Source organism: Pagrus major, chromosome 1 (genome assembly GCF_040436345.1).
Source record: "Pagrus major chromosome 1, Pma_NU_1.0".
Classification (NCBI taxonomy): domain Eukaryota; kingdom Metazoa; phylum Chordata; class Actinopteri; order Spariformes; family Sparidae; genus Pagrus; species Pagrus major.
The window spans coordinates 21,512,133-21,538,837 of NC_133215.1; the positions used below are offsets into that span (position 1 = coordinate 21,512,133).

The window sequence follows — 26,705 nt, forward strand, 5'->3', positions numbered from 1 at the left end:
TGTCTGTCTGTCTATATATCTATCTGTCTGTCTATCTGTGTGTCTGTCTGTCTATCATATCTATCTGTCTAAACTTTGAAGCACCTGTGGCGCAATCGATAGTTTATACGGATAGCTGCTCTGATTGGTTACAACGCAAGCCCTGCGTGAAACACCATTGGTCCCTTTCGCCGGTGGGCGTGGTCAAAGGACTGGACTAGCTGTCAGTCAGTTGAGAGGAGTTGTGTGAGCTGTCACCGTCAGAGAGACGACACGTCTGGTGAATGGCGCCGTTTCAGCGACTTAACTACGGGTAAGTTTTCAAAAATAAAGAAATATTTGATGTTTTAACAATTTCATTACGCCTTACATCTCTGCTGTATAGTTTGCTGTGTATTTTACTCACGGGAAAGTTAACGTCAACGACTATTAATTGTTGCTAGCTAATATTGCGGATGATGAAATGAACATTAGCACGTTCAATTCCGTTCAACATAAACTTGTCAGTTTTGATGTTATCTCAGGTTATCTTATACCTTTTACTCCCCCCTTCTGAATTCACTTGTCTGAAGTCTTAATGATTTTTGCGTTTTGCACTGACGAGCCGTGATCTATCTGCTTCTGTCAGTAGTAGCTTGTACAGCGTGCTGCTTTCTGTCCTAACCAGATAAGACAGGCAGTGTGGTTCACTGCGCTGCACCTGACTGACATATCTTACCACACATCTCAGTTTCTCATTTGGGGAGGCTTCATTTTTCACCCTCATCTGCATTTTTTGTGTGAATGGGCTCCTTTACATGCGAGGCAGGCTATAATAAAACTTCCACCGTGCCCTCTGACACGGGAAGACACGAGTGACCGCGGTTTATTTTTTCCCTCCTGAGATAATAACACGGGTTTGATAACAGTGCCTGATCTGATTGAAGCCCTGGCTCTCTGTTGTGTCTGTTGGGAGTCTAAGAGCGCAGCTGTATTTCCTCCAGCTTCCTTGTTTTAGATCCGAGCTTCCTGGTACCACTTAGGGGTTAAGGGGATGCAGGGTGGCTCCAGTCTGTGAATGTGTGTGTGTGTGTGGACCTTTTGTAAGTACTATTTTTGTTAATAAAGTGAGCCATTAATCATTTCATTTTATAGGCAACAACTCACAGTATTGGAAGATTGTTCTTAGTAATAAGGAGTGCACTACATCTTCATAGCTTATGTAAATGTCAAGTGTTGACTTAATAAAGCATTTCACAGGCAACATGCAACGCCCAGTCAAAAACCATCTCATTTATCTAGATCAAAATTAAACTGGTGATGTCAGATATTGGGTGAGGCACAACAAAACAGTGACGGAGTGCTTTAAAATATTTAGGCTATTAGCTGAATGCTTCCAATCTATTCTTGGGCAAGGTTTTAGAAGAAATAACTTGAAACATAAAGGGGATAACACCGTAAAACTACAAGGAATAACTAGTTATTGTAATTGTACTAAGCATGATGAGCAAAATAAGCGCTAGTCAACATAGTGGAGTGATGGTTATCATTAGGGCTTGTGATCATGATGTTAAAATATCCTATGACCACACAGTGAATCACTCATACATGCAGTTTCTGCGATGATACAAAGATAAGAAGAGATAATAGAGCAACAGTACATGTTTTGTTTCGTTGGTAGTTGTTAGGTTAGGTGATGATGACTAAAACAGGTACGCCATGACACTGCAGGACTGTAATTCAAACTGCATCACAACATCAACGGGAAAACATTTTTTTTTTAATCACATGCTTAACCTACCCAACCTAAGCATGTAATAACGATAATGAACACACTGAATCCATAAAACTTCACACAACATATAACTAAGCCACGTTATTTTGTCCTTATTCCTCTCAGTTTACCTTCTCATAGTAGAAATAGGACACAGAATTAACAAGTTAAAGTGAACAATTTTTCTGACTTTTCATACCCAATCCATCTGCTATATGCAACCAAAGAAGCCCCTCTTTTAGGTACGGGGCCCTCGGTTTGTCCTTTTTGGAATTACCCAGTTCTGTGTCATGTTCACTTTCCTCCACGTTTGTTTGCTTTACCTTCATTCAATTTTCCTGCCTGTATCCATGTGGAAGAACAGAAAGCTTGTCCAAATGACAAAAAATAGTGCCGTTAAGAGTGTGAGAGCATAATATGAAACGATAGACGTCTTCCTGTTGTCCCACAATATCATCATATTGCAAGTCATTACTAATGTGTCAAGATTACAACAGGTAAATCCAGCTGGAATTGCATTTACACGTTGATCCCATCTTGTGTGGAGCTGGAAAAACAGCATTTGGGATAGAGGATGGAGCTTTGGAGGAAATCAGATGAAGCACTATGGCACCATGTCAGTCAACCTTGAGAGGATGAAACTGCTGCCAAACACATTCACAAAACACAAGACTCATCTATCCTTGACAGCGTCGGCTAGGTTTCAGTTTGTGTGTGTCATCATGGCAAAATGCGATCCTGGAGACACCTGTTATAGCAGAAACCACCAAAGAAGCAGTTTTGAGGTCTTTGAGGTCAGTCAGGTGTTTATATTTCTGTCTGTGGACAGATTGTTTCAGCATTGTAGTGTTACAACTGTGCAAGATGCAGTTAAGAAACTTTAAAGGTGTGTAGTTGAGATCAAAATGAAGGTCAATCTTTTGTGGTCTGTAGGGGAGTGCCCATCACCTCCATCCCACATTTTATGCCCCTGGCCTACATTTTATGGTCCTGGAAACCCCCTTCGTAGCAGCAACTACCGCAGAAGTAGTTTTGAGTATTTTGCCAGGTGTATATGTGTCAGTGTGGAGAACTGAGAACTCACAAAATAATGTAGAAATCACTTCTGAGCAGTCATGGGTCAGAACAGGACCATATAGATGGCTGGTCGCGGCTGGCGTGATCCCATCACAAAATGGTTTCTAGTCTTATAGACCAATAATTTTCAAATTTTGTTTTGCTTCTGTCAAGACAACATGGGGACCACAAGGTTATGGAGGAGTTGGGTTTTACTCTTTTACATGATTGCTTTTTAGATTCGCATTTGGCAGCCATTCTGTATCTTAAGGTAGGGCTGCAATACTGGTTTAGATTTAAGACCAACAGTTTTTAAGTTTACCTTTAAAAAAATGGCAGGTTTTTCAATAACTGACCAAAATTTACTTACCCATTTTTAAAAAAAAATTGGATACATGGATAGATGGGTGGGGGCGGGGGGAGTCTCATTGTGCTTCTCCACCCCATGAGCTTCACCATTTTTAGAGTCTGGGACTTTTACAAAGACCTCACAGTCCTCCACAAAAAAGTCAATAATTTCAAAGCAATGTTTGGACCAATGGTTTGGATCCCAAAGGCATCTTAACACTAATATAATCTGTGTACTCTTGTTGATCAGTAGAACAAAAAGTGATACTGGGAAATCAGCCCACATGAGGTCAGCAGTATCTGAGGATTGGACACACAGTTACACTTGTACGCTAAAAGGAAGTGTTGGCTTCTGGGTGGAATGCTGAAGTTGGAGAAGCAGTTTGGCAAACATGAACACAAGCTCATGTGGGTGCTTGAGTAAGCTTGTGGTTGCAATTTGAAAACTGCTTTCTTTTACCAACCTGACCAGAAACTCAGCTAAGACTGTGCACTTGTTTTGAACTATGATTTTGGAGAACTTTTCCCTGCAGGGAAAACAACTCACGAAACCCTTTTGTTGTCACATTTTCCCTTTAGGGTTCAAGAGAATATGTCAGGGCAATTGGATCAAACAGATCATGTCTCTAGGCTGTGTTGACACAAGACTTGTATGCCTCAGCTGAGGCTTTGACCATTTCAGCTAAGTCAGATGACCTGATTAATTCAAGCTATCACTTAGTCACTCGACGTGATGCCTTATAAACAAAGCGCTGAGCAGAATCCTTCATACCAGTGTTTGTAGTCATGCACAAATTGCATACAGTGTTCACAATGCACTCTTCAACAGTCAGTGTTGTTGACAACATAACATTACAGTGTTGAAGAGCTTTAACGATAAGTCAATTAATCGATTAGTCAATTCTGTAAGAAGGAATCTGCTCCTATTCTAATAATTGGTTAATCGTTTAAGTCATGTATAAAAGCCAAATAGGCAAACATTCAACTGGATTAACCGCTTTGTTTTAACAGATGTGATAATACATTTAATATCTTTAGGTTTTGCACTGTTAAAAAACGTACATATAGAGTATTTGTCAATAAATTGAGAAATATTTTTAATATTAATCAGTAATTAAAACTATCTTTAGTTCCAGCCCAAGAGCCCAAAACTTTAAGACTACATTTGCCTCTTAAGGCAGATGATTCCCCGGAGTGCTGGGCCTTGTGCTGTCAGCCAGCACAACTACTGCATTGTCCTGGAAAACCTGACCCCACATTTTAAATGACAATCTTCCCAAAATTTGTTACACAACACCCTCAATTCCACTACTGCAGCTCCCAAAATACAGACAGCCGCAGACTTTCTTCAATTTGAGACGCCACCCTTTTGTTTGTCCTGTGAGGAATATGAAAACAAATGACAGCGCTTCTTGGCATACTCATGTGCCTGTGGGCTCCTTGGAAAGCAGTCTCCATCGTGGCTGAGACTATTTTGCGCCAAGTGTGTGTGTGAGTATCTATTTGTGTTGCTGATCATGTCTATGTGACGCACTTGGTACATCCTGTGCTTGTAGCAGTTGGATCACTTTACACCCAGTGACCTCCTGTGAAAGTCTACCGCTGTGCTACGACTCATTATGCCCACATTTGCTAAATAAGGTCTGCCCTGTGGTCAGACTGATGAAAAACTGGAATCTTCACATTCGTCTACACACTTTCTATGTTTTTCTCGGTATGTCTGGAAACAATGTTTGTTTTTCCACACACGTCAGTTGCAGAATATCCAGAATATTTGGTACGAGAATGTGTCAAATGTAGCAGACAGCTGAGCTTATCTGGGTGCTGACTGACGTAAACTGTGACTTAATCACTGAATTAATGTCATCTGTTTAAAGGATAGTCTTGCAAACCACAAGACAACTTTACCATAGCAATTTCTTGAAAACATAAGAGGAAATCTGTAGATTTATGGTGAAACAAGCAAACTGAATGCTTGAAACAAACAGAGATCCACAGCCTAAGTTTCTCAAGTTTTCTTCACAACATAGCTTTGTATTCATTCAGAGTTAAAAGGTGAAAGAAGTGTAAAATATAAAAGATGCATAATCAATGTTCCCCCACAGCCCTCTGGTTATTCACTGGCCTTCGCCCTGCGGCCACAGCTGTATCTATGGTAACAGTGGTGCCTTTGTTCGTTGTTTTTATCGTCCACAAGAATGGATTTAGAAGTATTTCATGCATAAATAATGGGTGTAATCACTATTCCAAAAAGCTGGTGGAAATCTCTGCAGCAAAAGGTCACATGCACAGGATATACTGTAAGTGCAAGGCTCATGGAAAGCACAAAAACTACTGTACATTGACTATAAAAGTTTTTAAGGCCACAGAAATGCTACTATCCTAAGAGCTGGTAGTGTGTGAGTCAGTGGGAGTTGCATGCGCACTAAATTGCACGCATCCCATGTGTGATCACACAGTAGTATGTATGTGTGTCTCTGCATTTGCGTTTGTTCAGAACTCTTGACTGACGTATTTTGCCTAATCCAACCTAAATGCCACATCCTCGACTGACCCTAAAGGACCAATTGACCCAGTTCTCACCATCTTAGGCCCCACAGAAGGAGCCAAATACACACATGCACACACACATGCACATGCACACACACACGCACGCACGCACACGCACGCAGGCACACACCTTGGGAAACCCCTTTTTATCTCTACCTTTTCCTATCTGTCTTCCTCTTGCCTGATGGATTTAGCACACTACCCCCAGCGGCATTAATCGTCCCTGTGTCATTTGCGACCTGTGATTGGACTTTTTATTTACACTTGTTGAGTTTTTAATGACACATTTGCCTGTTTGTTGCAGATTGTGCACGCTATTTGCAGGCCCTGAACAGGAAATAATCACTGGTCTGTCAGGCCAGGCAGGTTTACAGACACAGACACACACACACACACAGTCGCACACACACAGTCGCGCGCGCGCGCACACACACACACACACACACACACACACACACACACACACACACACCGTTCCAAAAGGACTTCCTCATATTGTCCAGCATGTTGATGCAGGAAATCACTTTGATTGATATCCCCTGTTGCTCACACTGAATTAGACATTGTCTGTTTCAAGGGTTTCTTTGCAACTTCTCAATGTGTGTTCCTCACGGCACTGAGTTGTTTTAACATGATTATAATGAAAGATGGCAAACTGTCTGTTGGCTATATGGTGACATGCTGTTTGACTGTTTAATAACTCATATTTCACCTCTTCGGTCTTCCTGAGAGGCTCCAATGGTGAGAGAAGGGCAGTAGGCATTTAGCTACATTTTCAAAGTGTCATGCGAAAGAAAAAAAAACTTCAGGAATTTCATGACGCTGCTTTTGCCATAAACCCACTAAACACATAGTGCACAAATTTCGCTAACACACATTAATTTCTCTGTCAGGAAGTGCTGTCGCTATGTACTTTTTTCAGGTATTGCATGCTAGTTACATGGGAGACAAACGTTCCTCGCTATTCCACTTTGTCCAGGTCTTTGTGTGAGAGACGATGAGGCCCATCTGGCCCATTAGACCCCATGCTATCCTAGGTTGGGGATTTCCAATCACGCAAACATAACCCCACCCCCACTGCAGCACCCAAGCACCACCTCTCTTTTGCTCTATGAACGCACTTCCACACATCGCTGTCAGGTCCTTCCTGTTTTCTGAGATGTCTGCAGCGTGCCTGAAGGAAAATGAGCGCCCCTGTTTTCTGTTTGTCCGCATTGTTTGAGACTTTAGCTGACCACCGTGATGCATGCCGGCAGCTGCTCGTATAGGGAAGGTGTAGCTGAATCTTAGATGAGGAACTGAATTATGTTAAGTAGATAGTCAACAGTCATAAGGGAAACTTGTTTCACTTTCATGTGTCCTTGGCACCTGTAATAGCATTTCAGCTTCTGACCTAAGTATTAGCACTTTCCTGGGTCATTTGGCAGGTATGACTGGCACTAATGTGACAGACAATGTGTACAAATCAAGTGTCTTGCAGTGATTAAAATCATGTTTGCATGTCTACTGACTGCTCAAAGCAGACTTGTGACATTCACACACATGTTCATACAGTGCTGCAAGAGGCTGCCATGCAAGGTGCTGACCTGCTCATTAGGAGCGCTTTGGGGTTCAGTATCTTGCTCAAGGTTACTGCGACATGCAGCCGGGGGAGCTGGGCCCTGCAGTATTTGCAACACCATGTCATTGCATTGTTTCCATGTACTTTGTGTTAATTGAGTGCATATTATGTATTATCTGTCTTTGATTATGTGTGCAGCTGCCGAATTGAGTGCTTTGTGTTTGTGCAGTAAATTCCCTCCCTCAGTTAATTTAATACTTAACAAACTACAAAGAGAAATATACGGAAAAGCATGTGGACTTAAAAAAGTCAACCAAATGTATGTCTTATAGTGTGAGATACAAGCAAAAAACGTATGTTGCTGCTGCTGTTTTGTTTAGAGGCTTACATTTTTGCAGAAAACATTCTGCAGACTGGTTTTGTCAGGCTAGTTATTTGGAAAGTTGTGAATGATGTGGTACATCTATTTTTAAACTTTTTTTAAAGGTCTGGTTCCTTTTGTCTTGCTCTCTTTTAGCATCTCTCTGTCTCTCTCTCTGTCTAAATATAGAGTGTTGCATGCCCACTCATTCTGACAGAGAGGAAATGCTACGTATGTGTCAGCTCCTACACTGCATCAATAGTTCCTTTTAGAAAGGTAGAAAACAGAGTTTAAGTTTGCGTTGGTAACGGTCAATGCGTGCACATGAATGCTTTTTGCATCTATTTGTATGTGCATGTGTAGTATATAAATACTGTTTAGTATGTTGTTGTCCGTTTTTGTGTGCATGAAAGAAAAAGACAGGAAAGAACTGGAAAAATCTTTTGAGACATCATGTGCTTCTCAGACTCAAGATAGATAAGTGAGAATGTAAACAGAAGGTTGGAGAGACAGGGAAGAAATAATGAAACAACAAAAGAGAGACAAGAGAGTGAATACAGTGGAGGCAACCGGAAACTTGTGGTCAAACAGGCAGCGTTCAGCTGCTGAGGCAGCGCTGTTGACTTGCCGTTAGTTAACTCGTAAAGTAAGCTTTTTTTTTTTTAGAGGGATCAAGGTTAAATCACATCACACAAATTCCTTTCATTGTACAAAAACAGCCTGTGGACTGACCCCTAGCACAGTGTGTGTGTGTGTTTGTCTGTGTCTGTGTGTGTACATGAGTAAGTGAGAATGAAAGAAATTGACACTGAAACAGAGCTAAGTGCTCTGAGTAAAAGTTTAGAAAAGTTAGGAAACCGGTTGTGAGTCAAAAGTCCAAAAATAGAAACATATCCAAATATATTCAGGCAAGTAAAGTAAACATGATTCAAACAGGTTATGACTCTTTGACACACCTGCACAAACACTCAATCCCCCTCTTTCTTCTCTTCACCTCCCCCTTCTACTCTGCTAACACACACGCACAGCGCTTATTCAATGTTGCTACCTCATACTCTCTCACAAGAGGAAATACACTCAGCAGTGAGTTGTTGTGCTCACTTGACAGTCTCACTCTCTCTCTCTCTCTCTCTCTCCCTCTGTGTGTGTGTCACACACTTGTTAGTTTCAGTACTGAGAGCGTAGTGTGAGGATGTACAAGACCTGCAGCACTGTTTGGTCCGTGCTTGCACAGAACAGGGTAAGTTTATGTAATGTGATCTGTAGTTTACACCTGTTATGCTCTGACTGGTGAGGGAAATGGGTGAGGATGGTTTCAGTACTTTTATCGCCTCATGTAGTGCTACAGGCACAGATGTGGACATTTTGATTTACTACAAGGAAATTTTAACTGGTTATGAAACGGTCTCAATTAAATACGGATGTCTCTGTATGATCTACACAAGCAAACAAGACCAGCATTGAGAAGGCTGGCTATTTCTGTGAAGTTATTTTAATGCCTGTCATTGGGTCGGATTCCAAAAATTAATATGATTTTTGTATGGTGGAGTGCTGAGGATGAATTCATGTGTCTCACAGTTCTGTAATCTGGTGACAGCAGTGGACATTTCTATATTGCCAGACTGTATCAGAACTAGCCAATAGCTTATAAAGCCAACCAACATTTTATGTAGCTATATCTTGCTGTGGCTTGCTATTATGACCACATAACATTATTTGGTAATTTTATTAGATTTAGTGCAACACAATTTCTATTACTGAGCACCCGGATCTGTTAGCTGTAGGATTACATGTAACATAAAAGTAACAAATCAGAGTTTTGTTTCACCGTTGTGATGTACAGTTATTGATCTTACATAGCCACAAGTAGATACGTCACCTCATTGCCATGCATCCTGCGAATAGTGTCAACCTTTCTTTCACTTTGCTTACAAAGCAAATGCAAGTCCTAGGTTTTGATGGTCTGACATTTTATTTATGTTGGCTATATTAATGCCATGTGGAGGATTTCTGTTTTGGTAGATATGGCCAAATTTCACTATGAATTTTGTTGTGTGGAGTTTTGAGAAGTGACTCACAAACCTGTGTGGGACTGGGTATAAAGTCAGTGGCTTAAGGGTTTAAGTAGGTTGTTGTTATTTATGGCAACACCTTTTGGGGAAGTGTGTCATCACTGCACCTTCTGTGACCTGTTAACCACCAGTTTGTGTTGGTAGGTGTGTATGTGTAGGTGTGGGTGAACCTTAAACACTAAACTTTAATTTTATCTCACAGCAATGACTAGACTGGCATAAATAAAGTGGAGGCTCTATATTTCACACACAAAGAGAAACACACAGGTAGAGGTGATATTATTGTCAGGCCGCGTGTGAACAGACAGGATTTTAAATAGCATCATTCAGTCTATCTGTGTAATTTTGAGCTCTGCTGTCAGCAAGCGGACAGAAAAAAAAGAAGATGCTTACCCACACTAACTGACAGAGTGAGAGGCTGGCCACCCACTCAATTTTTGGACATGACACGACATGACTGACACTTCCTGTCCCTGTCTCCTTTTCTGATTACAGTTGATACACCCACAATGCGTGTGAGACATGACCAACAAGGCCCTCTGGGATAGCTCAAACAGTATGCACAGCATGGAGCCAATAGGTACACTCAAAACACACACACACTGTAGTACAAGCACTGTACTCAATGTATGAATATGTACAGAAAAATGAATGAATCTCTCTTTTGGTTGCACTCACTTGCAGTCAATTGGTAACATTACTTTGGTTTTAAAGCAATTTTTGTTTAATCTCTATTGAATGAATATAATGCATTGGAGTTTTGCATCATAAAAGATAACGATCATTCTTCATATTCAACATCTCAACTTTATTGTTAGCCGGCTGCTCCCCAACAGTTCCAGAGCCAGAGCTCTACCGCAGCATCCAGGCTGTACTGCCCAGGGAAATGGACTATCAGCGGCCCCTAGACTGCTTCAACAAAGGTACAATATGATCCATCACAACAACACAAAGTATTGATATACTAATTTTTTTCCTATGTGTGAAGTGTTTTTTCCTTCCTTTACACATAATATACAGACTCTTAGATCACATGATTATATCACTGGATCATTGAGGTATACTATGCAGGATTTTCCAAACCCTAACCCCAACCCTGCCATCTGCCTGTATTTTATTATTTTGTTACTATTTGCTCTGTGCAGGACATCAGTGATTCTAGAGAAAGAGAGTTGTTTGTTGAGTCTCATTTCCAGGTTGCCAAATACCAGCGCAAAAGGTTGGTGGCTCACCAACCTTACGTGCATAAGTGACAACAGCAAAAAGACCCATGTTATGATGTTCATCATGTGCATTCGCATGCACAATGGTTCAGTATATCTAAACGTGTGGATTAGACGTAATGAAACTAACTTGATTTTCTGCTGAAGACTCCATTTGTTTAAGTGTTTTTCTGTATCCAAACCTATTCTGCCCCATAAACTTTTCCACCCTAAATAGATATTTAATGACACTGGCCCTGCTTGTGTTAATCACACTGTGGAATATTCAGATGTGTCAGCAGTGTGAGGGTTTAGTCACCAGGCTTATTTTGTATTAGCACTGTAATGGAGAAAAGTGTGACACATTTAGCAAGTTTGTGTTAGACCTGTGGAAATTTTGCATCTGCTAATGTTCAGTGTGTGTTCATCTGTGTGTGCAGGCATGCTGAGATGGACACTGCATAAGAAGGTTCAAAATAATCCCAGCAACAGCTTGTCTCTGGTGTGGGTGCTGATAAAAGAGCTGGAGAAGGTGATTGATCTCATTGTTGACACTGAATTAAAAAGGAATACTTAACCAAAAAGTTTTTACTATTTTTATTTTTATTTTTTTTCAGTTAATCAGTTAATTGTCTGGTCTATGATATATGATTAAAAACACATGAAATCACAAAATCTTTGCATTTAAAAGATGATTATTTTTCTGTTAATTACAACTCTTTCAGCTGTTATAGCACTGTACAGTCCACAGTCTGTCATCAGTTGAATGGAGCCCTGACATAGTGTGTGTGTGTGTGTGTGTGTGTGTGTGTGTGTGTGTGTGTGCGCGCGCGTTCTCTGCAGGCTGAGAGATGGGACTCTCGCAAATGCATCATCCCTCTGCTTCACACACTGATGTATGCCATCATTCAGGTAAAGTATTCCTGCTACACTGTTGAACTGTGAGAATCTCTCTCAGAGTTTCTTTTTTATACTTTTATTTAAACTTTTCATTGAACGTGTACATGTAGGAATTGTAAATTGTAAATCATCTAATTTAGTTAGTCAGACTCTCATCAATTAGTAAATGCATGTTTCCTCCTACATACAGTTGGCGGCTGTAGTTCGGTAGAAAGAAGATAGTTTCTACATGAAATTACTCACAAAACAAATCTTTTAAAAGTATTTTTGTGTAATGAGCATCACAAGCTGAGTGCCATCTAGTTCCATTGTAATGACAGAAGGCAGACATCTCTGCAGCCAATCAAATATTCAGCAAATCACACCAAAATGATGTAAATGGATAAATAGCACTCCAGGTATGAGGAGAAATAGAAACTGTCTCTTTGAGGCTTGAAATTTAGGGACTTTCAGCACTGTTCCTACAAAAAAGTTTTTTTTTTTATCCCCAGGATCAAATGTCAGCAAGGAAGTAGACACCTTATAAAGTGAAATTTAAGCCTGTGCATAAAGTTTTCCTCATATTTAAGCAACAAAGATATGATAATCATGCTTGACTTACCGTTCAAGGAAATTGTTTTTGTTTTTTTTCTTATGGGGATTTTTGTGTGTGTGTGGTTATTGATATTCCAGACAGCCTACATTCCAGATGAGCTGTACAAGCGGGTTTACGACTTTTGTAAGAGACTCCTGACCTACCCTCACCCCTACTGCACTGTAGGCCTCAGCTACACGAGACAGATCAAAACCGAACGTGCCAATCCAGGTACTCTATAACACTCAGCTTGACATTGCAGTCAGGCTGAAAATTTAAAAAAAGATGTTCATCTTATGTCAGGGCTTCAGAACAACCTGCTTGAGGAGCTCCAGCTGCTAAATCAGTGTCATCTTTAAACACACTCCACACCTAATGCCTGTACATACAACACATAATTTGGATTGAGCTCAACAAGCAGAAGATGATGATGATGACAGTGATATTTATTCATTGATCTTATGTCATAATGATATGATTGCATGCTGTCATTTCCCACAAAGGCCAATCCCTCAGACAGGTGAAGCAAAACATGAATTATCTATTACTCATAGCGTTGACATTGGAATTATATTTATTGCGTCTTAACCCACTTCCAAGAATGACAATAAAGGCAGAAGAAAATAAACTTTGTTATTGTCATAGACTGTATAATGAATAGCAGAAATAGCATCTGACCCATCTTCTCACTTGATTTATTACCTCAGTAAATAGTTTCCTAATGCGTTTGTGGTCTCAATCACAAGTTTCAAGCCTTCTTCAATACAGCGTGATGTTCATTATGCAAATGTTGGTCCATTTAGTGTAAAATAGATAGTAAAGCAGGGTATGGCAACCATGGGATTGACAGTGTCCTGTGGTAGTCCCATATGGTTCTCAGTCAGACTCCCGAAAACCAAGACAGCCAAGAATGCCCCAAGTAATGCCAAACTCGAGGATTCAAAATGGTAGACCACAAACCAACGCGTGCGTCACAGTGGCTATGTCCACTACTAATTATACAGTCTATGGTTATTGTAAAGATTTATTTTTACCTAATGCAGAGAGTAAAAACTACATTTAACCAAAAAATAGGTGACTACAGACGTTAGCAGCAGGTCAGACCAGATGACAAGCAGGAGGCCATCACTCAAAGAAAAACAAGATTATGGTTACAGTTATGTTAAATGAACTGTCCATTCAGCAAGCATGCTTCAGTTAAACTGCCAAGAACATTTCCAGCCGCCTAATGTCATTAAATGCCAGTTTTGATCCACAGGCCTGATGTACCAGAGGATGCTCACAGCAGAGCAGAGACTAAAGAATGAGCACTATCCTTTTCAGGAGAGGTGAGTCATGAATAAAAAATGTATCACATTTTTGAGCGTACAATAAAAACCCTCAGGGAACTGAAGATTTACAAAGGCTAATTTATTTCCTCATACTGCTGCATGTAGTCAGACTACCTTCCGTCCATCACATCACATATTTTGTGTAAATCACTATAGGGTCTTTGTTCTGGCGGACCCTGAAGTCTTCTCTGGTTCTTTGGGACAAGTCCTGGCAGGTGATATTGAGGCTTCAGCTTCAGGTGGACCTCTGTGTCCTCTGGATCACATGCGCAGTGTGGTACAACACTCCATACAGGCTGCTTTAGGAGCAGAGCAGTGCCATGGGCAGAAACTGGCTCAAGCCCTAAAGGTCAGTGGGACTGCACAGCACTGTGCTCTTTTACTGCTTTCTCTTTTCAGTTTTCTGCTTGTCTTTTGTGGTCATTGCAGTATATAGCTCTCTGTAGTTGTCACTGTTGTTAAGTTTATCAGTTTGCTTTCTGAGTCTTTTTCTGCTCAGTTCACTACAGGTGTAGTTGGCGTATTTTGCTACTTGATAAACTCTTCTTGGGACACTCAATGGTGTTTGCCATTTTCTCTTTTCTACTTAGAGCCTGGCTCACTTACTCAAATTTGAGTTGACTTTACACTGGAATTGTAAGCCAACCTTTTTTAGCCCTCCTTCACTGAGACCTTAACACCCACACTGGATTCACCTGATTGGAGAAAATGCACAATTTTCTGAGCTGATTTTAACCTTTACTTCTGACATGGCAGCTGCTCTGGAGAAAGCTAATTTCTGATATTATCTACCATATGGGTGGGTGATCTAGCCCAGTAAACTAATATAATGATCTATTTAATGGCGATCATGATCCAGTTTCTAAATTGCAATCTTTTTCTCTATTCTGAGATGCCCTGTAGACTGTAGCCAGACTTAAAAGAGCATATGAATTTCTACTTTTCCACCATTAAAACACAGTATTGCATTAAAGATACTTCTTCTGTGAAGTTTGAAACAGAAGTAAGAGAACATTAGAAACCACTATCTCTATGATACGCCTGAAAATAACATGGTGGATGCCTTTAAGATCGATCGCCCAACGTAATCCAGCGAAATCCATTTCTGATTATCTGGGGAAGCAAATAGACCATGCAAGCAGCAAAGCCTTTCTCAGTCTAGTGAAGTGAAAACAGATTAAATCTGTTTCTTCAGTTGATTGCACAACACCTCTTTGTAATTTTAGCAAAATTTTATTTTTCCCCATGTGAATGCACAATTACAAATGCTGACTGTTGTCGCTCGGGGGAAGTGAATGACCTCTGTGTACAATGAAAGCACATGCATAACCTCTATGGTCAGTACACGTAGAGCATGTGAGGAGATTTTAAGTGACTGCAAGTTTTGTACCACAATTAATGTTAAGCTTGAGAGTGGTGTTAGTAGAATAATATATTGTCAGGTGAGGATGGTTGGTGATGGCAGCACATCTAAGCAGTTTTTGCTCCTGGATTAGTAGTAGTCTAAAAGTCCCTGCCCCATATATACGTGTCATATGAAACATCCTGAATGAAGGTCTGTTGTCTGTGAGCCTCGAGTGGAAATGTCTCCTGGCACTGATCCTAAAGTAACACCTCAGCAGGACACACACACACGACTGCATACACACACGCGTGTTACTGACCCCTCGCCTCGTTGCTATTAATACAGTCTTTGTATGTGTTTAACTTCCTGTGCAAGTGTGTTCACCCACATGTGTTTGTGTGTTTTGGGACAGGACATGGGCCAAGACGTCGAGCCGTACTTTCAGGAAGTGTTGGCGACTCTTGAACAGAGCACGGAGGAGGGCGGCAGAGGGGAGGGGAAAGCGCTGAGGAGTCGTCTTCAGCAGCTGTATAGCGAGATCGTTGCCGACACAGACTCAGGTAGGAGCTCCCTGAAAGGAAGTACCGCCAAAAGCATTGCAAGTGTTTCTGAGGCACAGCTGCTCTGTCTTAGTCATAAATCAACTTGTTGGTTTAGCTAAACATCAGTGAAGGAAGGCGAACCTCAAGAACCAGTCATATCTGGTTATGTAACAGACTGGAGTCAAATGGATGAAGCAGCCTAAGATAAGATGATGATGTTACTGTGTTGGATGAAGTTCTAGCAATCTTGATATTAACTGAAAACTCTGACCATACGAATCTTATCTTACATTGGGTTGACTTGCTATTTTCTTGCATCAAATCACATTAAATAGGCAAAAGCATGGAAATTATAACAAGGTCTAGAAAAACGCATGCTTAGTAATTTAACAAAACATTTGTTTCAAGCATTAGTCTTATCACAATCAGATTATCGCTCAGTAATATGGTCCAATAAAACAGAAATGTATATGTATACAAAATGTCATCGTAAACAAACCCTTTGTATTTCTCCTTTGTGATGTTGATATAATGACTGTAATGTGTCAATCTAATGGGAGAGACATTGTGTCATTACTATTTCTACATTTTCTTGAGTTCATACACATTGTAACTGAGCTACTTCACTATTAAGCCAGGGCCATGGTGTTCAGTGTCCTGTTAAAGCACACATTGTCGGTGATGGACATGTTTTCTGTGTCCACACGGGCTTGACACGGCGGGTGTAGCTGAGATTAAACATGTGACCTTGCCTTTATTTAGCGGTTTCCTCCATGGCCAAATCAGTCGAGTCAGTTGTCTGTATTTTTATAATTTTCCGGATATCTATTTTCAAGACATCCACTCGTTTCCACCCTATTATCATGTCAGCGACCCATCCGATGAACCTGCTCTTCCCTCATCCCAGCTGGGAGGTTGAGGGACAGACAGCAGTGTTTGCAGAGAGGAAGTTGTGGGGGTGTTTTTTGTTTTGAGTGTCATTGTGACAGTTTTGGTCTCTTCCTTTTCTCTTCCTCCGTGTGTGTGTGCCTGTGTATTGCAGAGCCATTGTCTAGTGGACCACTGTGCGACTGCCCTCTTCCTAACCCAGAGATGAGCTTCCACCTGTGGACGGAGGACCTGGATATATGTGAGTGGCTCTGGACACTGTGGGTGGTCTTGAGGAAGTTTTAACCACCAGTCAGCTCAACTAAATAAGGCTGAAACTGAAATTATTACCTCAAAACTCAACTGAATAAACTGAAGTACCTTAAATACTATTGAAAACCTTAACTGGGCACAGTTCCTCATTAGAAGGTTCTCATGAATTAAATTCAGTGTAGCTTGATGGCGTCACAGAGGTTTTGAAAGTCAGTCTGAATTATGTCGGAAATGACTCATGCAGAAGTATGAGGCAGTCTGAACATGCAAGCCTCAATTGAAAGCTAATTATACCATTAAGCACTCTGTCAGAGTGTGAGGGGTAGGTTGTTGAACACAGTTAAACGTAGTTTGTCAGAGCCTTACTCACTTACTGTTACAAGTTGATTCAATCCAAACCGATCTGAATTGAATCAGTGGAACTGTGAAATTGACTTTGCCTGTGACTGTGTACATTTACAGTATGGTCTCTGTATTCTCAGAACACAGTGTCATGCAGTACAAGTCTAAATCATCATTGGTTGAACATTCAGTGAAAACCTCTAATAGCTTCATGTGATTTTGACCAGGATGTGACCTGTCTTCTAAAATCATACAGTGTTTACTGTAAACAAAAGACAATCATTGTTACATATGTACTGTATACAGTTCTGCATTAACAAGCATTAAATGTGTAGGGATCACAAGGCAGGCACTCCATATGGCCTTACAGGGTTGTGAACAGATTCTCAGATGGAAGTTTAATAACCCTTAAATGCATGGGAGTTTTTACACACATTACCTCGGGTCTTCAGCGACTCAGCACTTATATAATGCAGATTATTCCATACATTCAAATAGTTTCAGAATATATTATTAACAATACCAAACACATTAAAGTGTTTATGGACATCCTAAAATGTTCAGTTTTTTTGCATACTGTAAATAGCAAAAGTAATACATACATTCCATGTTTATACTGTACTATCTTGCATATAGCCTATTTTAATTTCTCACAGACAGAAAACTACGAAACCTAAATTTGTCAGTGCAGTTATCACAAATCTTGCTTGTGGCACTTCCACAGTGAAAGACCAAGGGCTTCCTTTTTCTGTGTAAATCATCATTTTTGTATATTTGGTGAAACCCTGTTATAGCTTCATGTCATTTTTAAATGAAGAGGATATGTCCTGTCCTGCATGATTAAGATAACTGCCTAAAATCACACAATGTTTACATTTTGACAACACAACATTCTTAAAAGCAAATAATTTGAGGAATAGCAGGAAGACTTACTTGAATTAATGAATTAGACAGGTTGTAATGTAGTCCCAAGCCGATAAAGACCTGAGGTATGCATCTAAGGGGTAATTCTTCACCCAAGAGCTTCCTTCTCTGTGGATAAACTTTAGTTCTTTCTCAGAGGAAGAGCGGGCATGTGTACCCTGCAGCTCCATAACAAAACAGGATTACATAGCGGAAATCTCATGTCTGTGGTCTGTTTAAGATGACGCATACATCTTCATGCAAAGTATGCATGTGCTTGTGTTCTAAGTGCTGTTGTCTGCTGTGTCTCCATGCTGCCTTGCTCCATGTGAGTGTTGACCTCTGAATCACATGTAAGTGATGAATGTTGAACTGTTGACAGGGCGAGAACTGGCCAGGTGGTTTCGATCCAGCTCCATGTCAGAGCAGTTCTCCCTCAACCAGGAGCAGGAAGACTTTGAGCTTGGTGAGTCGCCTGGCGACCTGATGCCCTCTGACATGACTCGATTCTCTGTCATGTCCAACGACAGCGGCATCGAAAGAGACCTGCCCCCCAGTGCTGATCTCTCTCTGCTGTCATCTCTGGACACTTCCAGCATGAGTGCATCATGGGAACAATGCAAAAGGTAAATCTGATACCTGTTATTTTGTGAATGGCCCACTGCTAGTTTCGTGTGGTTTACTTCATTTGCAGCCTTTGTAGTAAAAACTTAAACGCAAGCCATTTTCAAAAGCATATCTTCACCCAGAAAATTGAAAATTCAGTTATAATCTACTCACCCTCATACCGATGGAAAGTCAGGTGAAGTTTCCTAGTCCTCAAAACATTTCTGGAGCTTCACAGCAAAAAAGTGTTAATGCATTCTCCTAAATAACCGAAGCATCTTGATTTAAAACTACTGCCAAAAAAAAAATTAAAAATAGGGTCGGTGCAACACGACAAAATTGACATAATCGATTATGTAAATACGTTGATTTGTGTAACGTGCGTCGACGTGTCGGATGTAAGCATTACTACCGCCACTTGAAGCAGAAGCATCCTGGGGCGGCTGGATTCACACTGGATGTGGTGGTGCAGCAAAACGCCGCAGGTTGGTGCGGAACCAAGCATGCACAGTAGGTTAAACATGCTGGTTACTAGTTACTTTTTGTGCCCACCCAAACGTAATATATATTAGGATTACACAGATTACCAATTGAGACTGGGCTATTTTTTGTTGGGGAATAATGCCCTGCAGTGCATCATATTTGTTTGTTGATGATTAAAGATGATTGAATAAAATGTTGAAATATAAATGAAAAGTTTTAAAATGTTATTTGGGGTAAATGTGTTGATATATTAATCGAGTAATAAAATAATAATAGTTCGATTAATAGAAAAAATAATTGATAGATTAATTGATAAAAAAAATAATCGTCAGGTGCAGCCTTACATAAAGTGGCTCCATACAAATTTTAAAAGAGGTTATTTACACCCTTTATAAAGCCGAGATATTCGCTGTAGCTGCTACGCTTAAGGAGTTAGCGCATACCTCGTCTGAAGTGGATGTATGAGCTTTACCATGCATGTGAAAATAAAGTATTTTAAAATCAAGTTGGGATCTCGTGGCTTCAGCTATATGGAGCTATTTTATGTCATTTTTTGTTTATTTTTTAGGTTTTAAAACAGGTCTTCATCTGCTTTAGTTTTTAGATTTTTTGAGTCAATTTCTCCCATGTTGATCATCTTGAAGACACTTTGAATTCACTTGAAACAAAGGAGGTAAACTTCACCTCACATTTACTTTAGGTCACTTGTTTTTAATTCCTGGAAACTGAAAGATTTAAGAATCAGTTACGCTGATACTGGGATTATTTGCATCACTTGTTTTGGTTTCCAAGCCTTACATCATTTTAAAATAATTAGGACTCCAAGTGTGACAATAAACCTTCCTCCTCTCCCAGTGAGCCGGATACATCTAAGCTGTCGCGGCGCGGAGGCATCAAGATGAAGCCATCTGTGAAGGACAGTATGGTGCTGATGCAGAACACCCTGGAGGACAACGCAAGCCTCGCAGTAGGAGGAAATGTAGGGAGAGGAGGAAGAAGAGGGGCGACTCTGCAGAGGCGGGCAGGAAGCAACGCCATGCAGAACCCTTTCCCCAAACAGCAGAGACACTTGACTGCCAGGATAGTTGCCATGGGGGATGACAGGGTACTCGGTCGCCTGGCTAAGGCCTACTTCTTCTTCAAGTGAGGAAGTCATCATATCATAGCATGTTGTCCCTTCTCTTATAGCAGCTGGAGATTAGTGTGTGACTGAGCTGATTGAATATATTGCTCACAGTTTGATTTATATCCCTGCAGTCACTGAGATCCACATGTTATCATGTATGTTGGTCTTTCTCATGAACACAAGAGCTTAACATAACAATACAATAGTTCAAAAACAGTTCAATAATGGAAAGAAAATTTTTATTTTGGAGCAACTTGCTGCTGTTTTTGCATAATAATGGGGAAAAATTATCCTTGGACTTTCTGTAAACAACCCAGAATAAAAAAAAAAAAAGATTTAAAGAAGTAAACACAAAAAAGTATATACAATAGATGGAAAAATATTTTTGGATAAAAATATGCTAAAAATATTTGCTTGTTATATTTATTTTAGTGGTGGAAATCATTTTTATCCCAGTAATAGAAAGCAAGATGTGTCCTAACTTCCTTTATGTACTGTATGAAGGCTAACAGTCATTTAAGCCCCATAACAGTGTAATTGGATTACTTAACTGAACTGCAGAACTATTAACCACTACTTCTTCTATTACAAATGTCAGGTGTTGAAATCCCAAACCTTTTTAAACTGCTCAGTTAACCGTGCCACTGTGACATTTTTCACGTGTCTTTGGTTTGTCTTTGCAGGAAAAGGGAAGCACGGAGGCTTTTTCTTACAATGAAAGTCGACCTCCAGTTTTACTACATCCCTGTTTGCAGGGCCAGAACTCCCCTCTCCCCCGTTAAGGTAAACCAACTTCCTCTTGTCTACACACCAACGGCCCATTATTGTGTGAATGTCACTTCACCTGTAGAGCTAACAAGACGAATGACGTGTTGTAAAAGAGGATCAGTGCGTCAAAGTGGTCATTACAATGCTGTCTTTGTGTGTTTTTTTAAGTAATAATGTACAATGCTGGGAAACGGGTTAGTAATGAATGACGATATTCCAAAGAACATTCCTGAGAACAGCTGTCTATTTATGTTATTAATATGATAGAGTTAACGTGATTTAACAAACTTCAAGGTTAAAGAAAATAGGATAGAATAACATAGGATGAGGAAAATAAATTATATATTTGTTCCTGAAAATATACACACTTGTTGGTGGTTTAACTGTTGCATTTTGTTGAGTGTCAAGTTGAGATTAATTGATTATTTGTCAACTATTAAATTAATTGCCAACCATCACTTCGATAATTGAAAAAAATAAGTGCAAATTCTCTGATTGCAGCTTCTTAAATTTGAATATTTTCTGGTTTCTTTACTCCTCTATGACAGGAAACTGAGCATTTTTAGGGTCGTGGAAAAAAATATGAGGACGTCATCTTGGGCTTTGGGAAACACTGAGTGACATTATTCATTATTTGACATTTTTTTGGCCAAACAATTAATCAATTAATCAAGAATATAATCAACAGATTAACTGACAATGAAATTTATCATAAGTTGTCCATGAGTACAAAACTCTATAGCTGTTCTTGGGATGGTAGTTCCTTTTTCTTCTTAAGAATCTGTTTTTAGTTATCATATTTATTCTCTTTATCTGATGTAATTTGTTACTCTAAAGTCACTGTTTTTCTGTCACACGCTTATTTTCTAAGAATCTTGAGTTGTTTTGCCCCTCAAAAAAATTACATGAACCTTCATAAATTGAGTGGAATTCACAACACTTCATTTCTTTCATTACTTGCTGTCCTCCCTTAAACAAGTATGTGCAGAGGACAGAGGCACTCTTCACTGCTGATGCACAATGTGTGCCTCATATGAGACAGATCATGCATTCAGAATGGTTTTTGCTGAACATGTAAAGCTCCAGGTGCAGCTTCAATGCATAAAAACAAGGGAGCACTAGTCTTTTGGTGGCAGAAATAAAAACATGCAGAAGCAAAAAAATAAATAAAACCTTCAGACTTGTTCTGTTTCCTCACTGCTGTTCATTTGCAAAATTTGATGTATTTTTGGTTCACCTTTTATGTTCCTTTTTTCTCCCTCAATCCAAGGTGAATCCCTGCACTCTCGGTTCCTACTTGAGCATGGTGGACCCATGGTACAACTCGAACATCAAGAGTTTAGGCTGCATGATCCCAAAGCTGGCTGATATGGTACAGAAACAAATCTAAAGAAAAACACTACTAAGTCTTTTTTTAGTTTGAGTGACTTGCAAGATATAGGAACCGTGGACTCTTGTCTTGTCTTAATTATTCACACGCTACGAAAATGTCATCACTTTACCGCATCCCATTTAGTTAGCGGGGGGACTGTTCTCCGCATAAGTTGAAACACAGGAAGTTGCATAACATCTTTTACTGCGAGGAAAATAAATATGTTGATTTCACTGAAACCACAGCTACAGTGAGCTGAGACATTTTGACACGGTGCTGACACTGTAAGCCTTAAACAGGCAACAGAATTATCATGAAATTGAAAAAAATATGCAAAGTAACTTCTAGAAAATGAATTTAGTTTAATGTTACGATATGTGAATGAAATAACAGTCCAAGGGAAGATTGCTTAATTGCTCGAGGTGACTTTTCTTTATAAGAATTATTTTTTAAAATAGATGTTTTGTTGTAGAAAATGTTGAGTGAGTTTTTCATTTTCTCTTAATACTCAACTAAATTTAATCTGACGTACCTACTTTTTTCAAGTTACTGATTTTTTTTTGTTTTTGCAAAACCATTAACTTTAAGTCACTTTAAACTTACAGCTGAGTCACCTCTGTACTAGATCAAGTCAGGGACGATTATTGAACCAAGAACTTCTGTATTACATAACAAGCGGTTGACCTTTTAGTGACTCATAATGTTCCCTCGATAGGACCAAAATGAGTTTGAGGTAGCAGCATCATGCAGGCGGGTGGATTAATTTTACATGTCTTTTATCTTCTCTAGCAACAGGCCAATCCAGGGAGGTCAAAAGACCCTTTCGTGTCTGATGTCATTTCCTACTACGTCCGTACCGGCCAGCAGCCTGTCTACTTCACCATCTACTTTGTTAAGGTAGTATGATATGTTTTTTGTGTAGGTGTCAGTTTCTGAGCACTGAAAGTGTTGTGTGTCATCTCCAGGCTGAAGCCTCTACTGAGCTGAGCAGTTTATACCAAACGCCCAAAATTATTCATATTTTTAACAAAAAGTTGTTTGTTTCTATTAGATCACATTTACCAGCGGGACAAAGGATCCTGTGGAAGATGTGTTTCTTACTCATCTAGAAATGGAGTTTCCTGAGTTCAGACAGATCTCAGCGTCACTCAGAGGTGCACTGGGTATTCATGTACATTATTCTTCCAATGTTTTCTGGCCTATTTGTGCTTTTACTGTATGTGCACAGCTTTGCATGTAACAACGTGCCTGTTTCACAAATAGATAAACAGAAGAAGAGCTCCGGGGAGGTATGTGGAGCTGTTGTCTCGATGAATTACAGGAAGGTAAGTTGTTTTTTTTTTTATATGATTTATTATTGCCTATTAGATTACTGTATTGCATATTGCAAATATTCCTTAAATTAATACTGTACTCACACAGTCTGATTAAGATAAAACTGTACAGCTCTTTCATTTAAATTAGTTATATTTTTTATATTGTCTTTATAATATATTGTTTTTTCCACATTATTGTCAATTTCTATTTATGCTTCTTCGTTTGCAGTTCTGTTGCATCTTTCTTTATATTTGCTTGTACTATATTTATTGTTAGCGTTTCTGTGTGTCCAGGTAACACTGAGTGGTCGAGACATTGACAGAGGAATCTCAGTCAGGACATCAGGCGCTCAGATCAACGCTATTCCCTCCAGTGAAACAGAAGGTTCAGTGTTTTCTCTAACCCCCTCAGTATTTCTTACTTGGAGTCAAAGTTCCAAGTTCCTCTGTATGTTTGCTGTATATTTTATGATTGTGTCGTCTTCTTACGCCTCTTGTTTCTCTCCCTTCGTCTCATAGACCTGAACTGTTTGACACTGACATTGAATGAATCTCCAACAAAAACTAAGAACAACATTGTGGTGAGTTGAGGACAAACCTCTCAAATATCTGTAGTGGATTATTTTCATAAAGATTAATGGGATGTAAAATGTACAACAATAAATTCTTTTATCGTTTCATTGCGAAATTCTCAGGAATCAAAGATTCGGACCAACAACATTAAGATTCGCAGTTTGGAGAGTCGATCTTTCACTGTGACGCTGGACAGAGATTGTCGCAGGACATACAGAGACGTGCAAAGGTAAGAGAGTTCAGACTCATCTGGACTGTAAGTAACTTTTGTATCACTGAATAAAGGTCATATAAAGCACTGGCAGACCAAAGGGATCTTCAGTGAATGAAGACCTCTTTTGGATACCAGCAGTGGCTGGTTTTGAGGTGGAGCCCTGTGGTTTGTATTTGAATTTGCTCTGTTAGGATCTACTTTGTGCCACAGCTTGATTTACACCACTTTCTCGATTGCATGTTTTTCTTTATAACAAGAAGAGTTTGCAAACTTACAAGAGGTAGCTAATTTGGTCAGTTAATAAAAAATAAAAAAAAATTCATGAATCTGGTTTCTGGTCGACCCAAATTGATGTCTCTACTCTGAACATCTCTGTGTTGTAGCATCGAGGTCTCCCCCTGTCTTGATCCTGGATACTGCGTCCAGAAAACCATGAGGTCCAAATTCAAGCTGGGAGAGGACAAAGACGCTGGACTGAGCAAATACATGAACAAAGGACTTCCTCTACCAATCAACACATTTGCTGGCATCATCACTTGACACGATGGAGTTACCCTACAAAGACTCAAGTATAACCACTCTGAGGTTTTATTTGAGGAAGTGATTGGTGCTTATTGGTCTGGTCTTACACGGAAAGACAAAAAGAATCACTGTTGAGTCATAGTGAGCTGCTCCTGAAACCAAATTGTTTCACTTCTGTCAGTCGGGACCGACCGCCATGTGTGGAGCAAAACTGTAAATCAAAATCAACTTGAGGCCAAATGGAACACGTTGGATGCAGCCGATGGATATCAGGGGTGCTTCTTTCACAGGAACAAAATGTTATTTAACTGCAGGGTATGGTTGAACTCATTCAAGAGTCAAATACTACACATACTTTAAGACAGTCTGTAAATAAATGCAGATTGGGATGATGCTTAAGAACAATATTACCTATAAGACTGGAGAAACCAGCAGGGAAAAACAAGTAAGCAATGGGTATGTACCTTTCAGGACCACTGACAATTGGATCACTAATCATGTGACATTATCATAAATCCTTGACAGGGAATCTGGAAAATCAGATTTGAAAGGTCAATTGTAACAGTTGTTCTACGGTTTAGACACACTACCTTTTTACTGCCTCCTAGCACACACACACACACACAGACACAGACACCCTGCCAGCTGTTGAAACATGCAGATTGTTGAAAAACTGGTACGATGACAGCTGACTGTTCACAGTATCCTTCGTCTCAGCTGAATCATTCCAGTAGCTCCAGCTATTCTTGTACCTCCCAAATAGCTGTAACATGAAGGTGCAGACATTTGATATAAGCCTTGGGTTTAGTGTTTGGAAGCTGTTTTAGAAAGTTTCAAGAACCACACTATGTTCAGTGCACAAGCCACGTGCAAGTCACGAATTACTACAGAACAGAAGCAAGTTTTGTCTTTTAGTCTGTCAGAGGGACGTAGATCATTCTACATATAAAGTAGCCGTAAGACTTGAGACCGCCGACTTTGTCCATGGCGCCACTGTCTACTTATCAAATATACAAGATTCTGTGTTGCATGCTTGATAACGTACAACACGAAGAGCTCAACTTGGACACTCAAATTGAAACTTGCACACAAACAACTGTATCAGCCTGGAGGTGTGAAAATCCCCCCTGACACTGTTTTTGTTTTTTTACAGTCGGTGGGAAATGATAAACTGAAACTAAAATGGCAGTTTTTTTAAATCAATTTCCTTGAGGGAGTTGAGCAACAGTGCAGCAGCTGTGTCTAAAGCATGCAATATGACCGTCATTACTTCGCAATTCATACATTTTTGATATCCTCTAGGGGCATGCAAGGTTTAACATAACTATTTATTCACATTCTATATAATATACAAGTTATTAGATGACATACTCAAGAATAGCTCAGGAGCCTATTTCTGATGCTCACACACAGGTATGATCTCAAACAGTAAAGGTCAACAGCTTCAGGAACGGGAAGTGATGAGGTATTTAGTGCACAACATAAACTCATGTGAGCGTGTGTGTCTGCAGCCGGGCAGGAAGTAAAATCATGAGTTTTTATATTCATAATCAATTTTGCACATTATTTTCATCCAAAGAGTAGCACCTTTAAAATCAAAATGTAAGTCTGTAAATAAATGATTTTGTTTTGTAAAAACAGTGTTTGTGTTTTGTTGTAAATGTAGTACAAATCCGCTATTTTTGCATAAACCACAACTTAAATACTGAGCTGATTAAAAGGGGTGTTTTTTTAGTAGTTCAGTCCGTGTTGTAACTGCATCCAGC

General features: G+C 39.8%; 1 protein-coding gene across 1 annotated transcript; it reads left to right on the top strand.

Moving 5' to 3' along the window:
- The first annotated feature begins 224 nt into the window (after positions 1 to 224).
- Positions 225 to 26,577, top strand: LOC141006141 (phosphoinositide 3-kinase regulatory subunit 6). Its single transcript, XM_073478275.1, has 21 exons — positions 225 to 292; positions 10,176 to 10,260; positions 10,499 to 10,603; positions 11,323 to 11,414; positions 11,726 to 11,794; positions 12,455 to 12,587; positions 13,615 to 13,684; positions 13,844 to 14,036; positions 15,445 to 15,592; positions 16,617 to 16,703; positions 18,342 to 18,585; positions 19,904 to 20,191; positions 20,858 to 20,957; positions 22,213 to 22,314; positions 23,104 to 23,211; positions 23,366 to 23,468; positions 23,578 to 23,639; positions 23,925 to 24,015; positions 24,150 to 24,211; positions 24,326 to 24,432; positions 24,801 to 26,577. The coding sequence occupies exons 2-21, from the start codon at positions 10,203 to 10,205 to the stop codon at positions 24,955 to 24,957; spliced, it is 2,379 nt and encodes a 792-aa protein (XP_073334376.1). The 5' UTR covers positions 225 to 292; positions 10,176 to 10,202; the 3' UTR covers positions 24,958 to 26,577.
- The last annotated feature ends 128 nt before the right edge of the window (positions 26,578 to 26,705 follow it).